At 43.9% G+C, this 6,572-nt stretch overlaps 1 protein-coding gene across 1 annotated transcript; it reads left to right on the forward strand.

Annotated features, from left to right (window-relative positions):
- Positions 1 to 3,165: 3,165 nt before the first annotated feature.
- LOC119320209 (transcription factor MYB93-like) lies at positions 3,166 to 4,804 on the forward strand. The gene is made up of 3 exons (XM_037594312.1): positions 3,166 to 3,407; positions 3,511 to 3,640; positions 3,774 to 4,804. Exons 1-3 carry the CDS (start codon positions 3,275 to 3,277, stop codon positions 4,504 to 4,506), a joined length of 996 nt encoding a protein of 331 aa, XP_037450209.1. The 5' UTR covers positions 3,166 to 3,274; the 3' UTR covers positions 4,507 to 4,804.
- Positions 4,805 to 6,572: the final 1,768 nt, after the last annotated feature.

Here is a 6,572-nt window from a genome sequence, read left to right on the forward strand (position 1 = left end):
TGTGGGCATCTGAGGATGCATATGGAGGAGACTTGCCCTTGATTTGGAAAATTTATATTGTCCATGAAATAACTAGATCATCCATGGGAGGAGCCATGTTGCCTTTTAATTAAGAAGGATGGTGACATGCATCCAAAACCACAAAATAAATCAACATGGTTTAATATTGCCTTTTTCGCAAACTGGGTGTAGCTCAGATGGTGTTAGGTTCCTTATGATGCATGTAACCAGCCCACTAGGGTTCAAGTCCTAAATTTGTCACTAAAGCTCACATTTTTTCTGGATTTATTTCAGGTTTTATGATGATATACTACGAAGATGCTTATGGTGACTTCTTTAGTTTTAAGATGTTGTGTTGGCTCAAAGGTGCTCATAGGAATAGGATGTGCATACGTGCATTCATAGGGGTAAGTGTATATATGTGGTTTGTGAGCATCTGCATTCTCTTTTTTTACGGGCTTCGAGCCAGCGTTGGCTGGGAGACACCGCCGCGCTCCAACCATCATGCACATATTATTATTATTTTGCAGTTACCATGCACATATATTGTTCATGAGATGATGGAAAATGTAGAATGATGTCGGAGGCTCGAGAAAACGTGTCAAACAGCCATGACTAGTACTTGCTACGCCTACAAATTTACGAAATACTACTTCCTTCGTTTCATAATATATAATTATTTTTGCAATCTGTTTTAGCTTGCAAAAGCGTCTTATATTGTAAGCCGGAGGAAGTACATCACAAACCAGCCCTACCCTACGTCTCTACAGTTCCTACAAACGAAATCCAACTTATATATAATAATAACGCATCCGTAGTAAACCAAATCTACTACGTTCGAGCGATGACAGAACAAACATCAGAACAAGTACAAATTCTGCCATACCAAAACAAAGAGGGCCATGCATCAATCCCAAAAGGAGATAATGTCACTGGGACCAAGTTTTTTTGGGCGAAACTCGACAGGTAGCAGTTTCGGGACGAAGTAACTGATGATGATATGGTAAACAAAAAAACAAAAGGAGCCGTGCTAGCTGCGTGCCACAGACAGCCTCGACGGAGCTTTGCTAGGGCACCCGGGACCCTGGCCTGAAAGCAACGTCGAGGACCAACTTGCACTTGTTTATGAGCCACGCGGACGGAGGGTGGGGTGGGCCGGTGACGACGACCGAGCCGGCGACGAGGAGGAGGAGGAGGTCCGTTCACGTACGTACGTTGCGTCCATGGGCAAGGAAAGATTCGCGGCCGGCCGGCCGAGGCCCCACGGCGGCCGGCACGTGGAGGCCGTCGACAACTCGACATGCGTGGAAAACATTGGAAAAGATACGTACAGAGAAATCTCTCGTGCGTGCGTGGCTGGAGCTGGATGGGAGCCTGTTAATTAGGTCGCCAGTGATGATCGGTCGAGCTTTGCCAAAAGCAAATGGTCTGATCTGATCGAGTACGCATGCAGTATACGGAAGACATGTACGTGTAGGACAGTAGGAGCAGCAGGGCGCTTTGGTTGGTTGCTCGGTCGCTGGGTCTCGGAGCAGGTAACTGCAATGACGAGCGAATCTATCGATCTGGGACCTCCTCGCCACCTGTGTGTTAGTGTGTGTTGTTGGTTCGGTTGCAGCTCAGCGACCCTGGTAATTTGTCAATGACATGTACGTTGCACCAAGTGGCCGGATATATGGTGCTACCTGCCTATACTTGCTACGGCTGAAATTCACTCTAGGGGGTGTACCTTGTGGGGAATCCTGCAAATTTCCAGTGAAATTCACGCACTAATTCCAGACATGGCCCTGGTTTCTTGCCTTACTTCATTACTTTGCCAAGATGATGTTTGATGGGGCATTTGTGCTGTCATAATGTTTTTTTTTCCTCCACCCGATCGCCGGCTTCACTCGCGAACTCAGAGTAACAGCTCAGCCTCCATGTTTCTCGTCCGAGATATCCCGAGAGCTCCCAGTGGCCCTAAGAAATGCAGCAAGCCTAAAACAGCAAACGCGTGATGGATGAGTAGACATTACCTGCCAAATCAACGAATTCAAAGAGTATATACTTAGTTTTTGGGACTGCAAGAACAAGACTACGGGGCCAGATCTCTGCATACGTTGTACTCTATAAACAAGAGATACCTGCATACACAATTCTAGCTAGCTGTTAACACTGTCATTTGGTCTACTTCTACAAAAAATATATTTCTCCTTAACCATTTGATAGTTATTAGGACGGTCTCAGTCCAGCTCCATACGCAGGTCTGTCATCTTATGGTCCCATTACATACTTGAGAAGAGGATATACGCCAACATGTACTATGATATCCCAGGAGTCTAGTCATCTACATGTTGACATGCATGCAGATGATGTATAATACTCCCTCTGTTCACTTTTATAAGACCTTGAAGACATTTCAGACAATGTGCAAAACAGCCCATTTTGAGCTGTCTGAAACGACTTACAAAAGTGGACGGAGGGAGTAGTATAATTCTAAAAGAAATGTATAAGATAGGTGTCATGTGCCAAGTACAATGTCGCCAATACAATATCGACAGACCTTGAGTCTGCTACAACTACATTCCAAGACTCGAATTGAAGTTGTTGAAATTGCATCAGTTATGTCTTTGGAATTGATACAGTGCGCTTCCAGGAACCCACTTCTGAAACCTTTCCTCATTTTATACGGAATAACAGGCCCCCCAGCAAGTAATCACAAATATATGGTAGGACATGTCACATGATGAGCTATTGGCTATGCTACTTATAAATCAACGATGATCTAATTGTGCTTTCTTAAATGTTAAACACCCAATGCATCATCCTTTTTTTGTGCACAACAGCAACGAAAACAACACAATTAAAGCAAGGCTTAAGGAGCACATCTTGTTCAAAAAAAGGATTAAGGAAAACAGAGTGTATCAATGTGACTGCTGAATGCTGATTGCCCAAGTAGCAGCTAGCGCCTTAAGTCAACAACATGGATCAACAGCCCTTATCTTAGTGTGGAGGACACCAATACCCTTTCCCCTGGGCGCATGACATGTGCTCTACATCGCATACCCAAATTATCTAAGGGCAGATTAGTCCTTTCCACTCGAAATAATCTAATCCTGACCTGGGTTTAGACACCGGATTTCATGGCCTTTATATAGAGGAAGCTGTGTTCCGGTGACCAGACATCCTTGACACAGGAAACCCCAAGGACCAAGCTAGGGAGGAGAGGCAGATAGCTTTGTCTCCCTCCTTCCCACCTGCACCATCCTACCCCAATTCTATCTCAATCCTATCAATGGGGAGGTCCCCTTGCTGCGACGAGAATGGCCTCAAGAAGGGGCCTTGGACACCCGAAGAGGACCAGAAGCTCACGGACTACATCGAGAAGCATGGCCATGGGAGCTGGAGAGCACTGCCTAAGCTTGCAGGTACGCAACACATGCCTCCGTTTTCTGTCTCGGGCACGGATGCCGTGGCTAGCTTTGATCCGAAATGTAGCTCATGCGTCTGGTTCTTCTGTGCATCTCACAGGACTCAACAGGTGTGGCAAGAGCTGCAGACTGAGATGGACCAACTACCTGAGGCCAGATATCAAGAGAGGAAAGTTCACACCCGAGGAAGAGCAGACCATCCTCCAGCTCCACTCCGTCCTTGGCAACAAGTATGGCATACCTATCAAATCTCTTGCTTATTAATCTTCGAGAATGGTCTACATGTGTTGTATAATCTTCAAAAACATATATATGTGGTGCTCTTGCTAACACACACAAACTGGGTTGTGCTGATGAAACCAGGTGGTCAGCCATCGCGAAGCACCTCCCCGGACGGACTGACAACGAGATCAAGAACTTCTGGAACACCCACCTGAAGAAGAAGCTGATCCAGATGGGCTTCGACCCGATGACACACCGACCGAGGACCGACTTCTTCGCCGCGCTGCCACAGCTCATCGCGCTCGCCAACCTCCGCCAGCTTGTGGAGCAGCGCCCGTGGGACGATCAAAGCGCCAGCCAGCTGCAAGCCGATGCAGTGCAGGCAGCAAAGCTCGAGTACTTACAGTGCCTGCTTCAGTCCGCAGCAGCCATTGCAACTAGTCCCAGCTCCAGCAGCATCAACACCATCCCCACTGACCTAGAGCAAATCGGCCTCCTGAGTCCTTCGCAGATGTCTTCCTTGTCTTCGCTGTCATCTCCAAGGATCATGGAGGGTATCAATGGCCAAGACTTAGTATCCGAGCAAGTGCCTGACATCCAGATACCTAGTAGCTCATTCTTTGAACATGAACAGCCTATCATCAATGGTACCAACCAGAACTCAGATTACAGTGCAAACAGCGGTGAGGGGGAGAATGGCACCCAGAAACCGCTGCTCCTGTCAGAGGACTCCCTTCCGCCACTTACCGACTTCCCTATTTCCAACCTCGGCGATGCTTGCAGCACCTCAAGCTGTGACGCTGAGGGCAACAGCACCCAGCTCCCTATTTGGTCCGATTCATTTTATGATGAGTTCATGAGCGAGTTTGCATGAGTTCTGACTGCAAGTGTGTGCTACTCTTTGGTTTGCTTTTTCAATTTTAGTTTCTCACATCTTACCTCTTATTTGTGATGTGGTTTCCATTGTAGTGCTGTAGCTCCAGTTGGATTTTTTAGCGCTATAGCTTTCCGCGTGCATTGGCAACCCATATGCTCCTATGCATATACAGTATACGCCAAAACACTTGTACATATACATCTGCTCCAATATAAGTCTTCCAGCTTGAATTTTGTGCGACTTGTTTTTTTTTTTTTTTGCAATTTCCTAGTTGAAGTGCTTCATGGGAGACTGGGATCTTGCTCACTAATTAACTCCTACATAATATATTGTCAATACAAGAATGACAGGCCTGTGAATAGTATTTAACTGCATGTGGCACACTAAGAATTTTTTAAATGGCAATGTGTATTAGTTGAAGACGTATGCAGTTATGCACCCTAAGTTTTTTTTTCAAGTAGAAGAACATAATTTCAGTAATATTCACTCTACTATCAACATATCATAGAATCAAGATTTACTAGCACTAAAACAGAGTTGCAGAACAGCGGAGAATACATGTATTAGACCGCAGTATATATAGAGAGAAAAAAGATGTGATCTTTTTAAGAGAAAAGCTTGTGTTGCAAGCTGCAAATGCTTTATTGAAAAAATGACACACTGACGCTCAAAGAAGGAACCTTCCAGATGCTACTATTGGCAGTGCAAGATATAGGAAAGAAACTTGTCTTCCGAGGCAGTTATAGGAAGTTGACTAAAATTTGCTCTGTCAAAAGAGGGACTAGAAATCAAGTAGCAATGATAAGAAGGATCCAAGCACCTAAGACATATGCTGCTGTCACTACTAATATTTAATCATGCTAATCATGCATGAGCCGTCAGCTTTTCCTAAGCACTGCTAGTGTTTTGCCATAGTCAGTTGTCATCATGTCCTTGTCGGAGATCAAACATCTCACAGCTTCAAACCATTTAAATTTAGTTTTGTTTTAAAATGCTATGCTTTCTTGTGACTTGTGAGCAGGTACTGGTCGATGCCTTTTCCTCCAAGACATTGACGGCTAACACTAATAAACTCAATTTAATCAAACAATAACAGCACCGCTTTATTTGGCACTGACAAGTGTCAGTTTTCAGATTTTTCTATATAAAGGTGTGAATAGAGTATGGTTCAATTTTGGTACAACCAAGGACATTTGGGAGAAGGAAGCAAATCAAGGTGGTACCTATGATGCCACAGGTTGGATATTGCACTAAGCTTCCTATGTCACTGAGAAAGTGAGAATAGGTGGTAGACTATTGTAAAATCCATATTTGGAGTAGTTGGAACTGGGAAAGGAAAATGCATAAAAGACACACAGGTAGACACCCCTTGGTGAATATTGGAATACACTTGATGAATAAGACTTCTTACAATCTTCATGTTTGATAAATAGCACATGGCTGTTGAGTCTAATCACAAAATTATGGTTTAAATATATGTGATAACTGTGAATAGTAACCTTTCCTGACTCTGTCAACAGGTCCCAGCATAGTTTAGAAACAGTTATGAAATGTCAAATGTGGAAATATTCTTGCAATCATGCTCTGATTCTAATATTGTGTGACAAAAGAATTACCTACTTAACCTTTAGCAAGTAACACTGTGTTTCACTAATTGTGCATCTGATGGCACAGCCAATAATCTATAACGCGAAGCTGGTTGACAGTGAATCCTAACCAGTAGAATTTTGTGGCCCTAGCAACTTCAAACTTCGTTGAGCATTAGTCTTGTGTAGGACATAAATTTCCTTTGAGGCTTCTTTGTGTTTTAACAGTTGACAGTAAGGTAAAACCATTAGATTTGCATTACTCAGCAGGTTGTGCCCCTATTTTGGTCTAAGTGCACAAAAACTGAATAAGACAAAGCTGTGGTAGAAGGTAAAAACAAAACTGTCCATGACATGGAACTTTTTTTTGAAAGAGCACGTGAATGCTATCTTCCATTGTCAGCATATCAAACAATCCAAGTCCAACTACAGTACTAAGTTCTGAATGTATATTGAGCAGAAAATGAGAAGGTGACT

The sequence above is a fragment of the Triticum dicoccoides genome, chromosome 6B (genome assembly GCF_002162155.2).
Source record: "Triticum dicoccoides isolate Atlit2015 ecotype Zavitan chromosome 6B, WEW_v2.0, whole genome shotgun sequence".
Lineage (NCBI taxonomy): Eukaryota > Viridiplantae > Streptophyta > Magnoliopsida > Poales > Poaceae > Triticum > Triticum dicoccoides.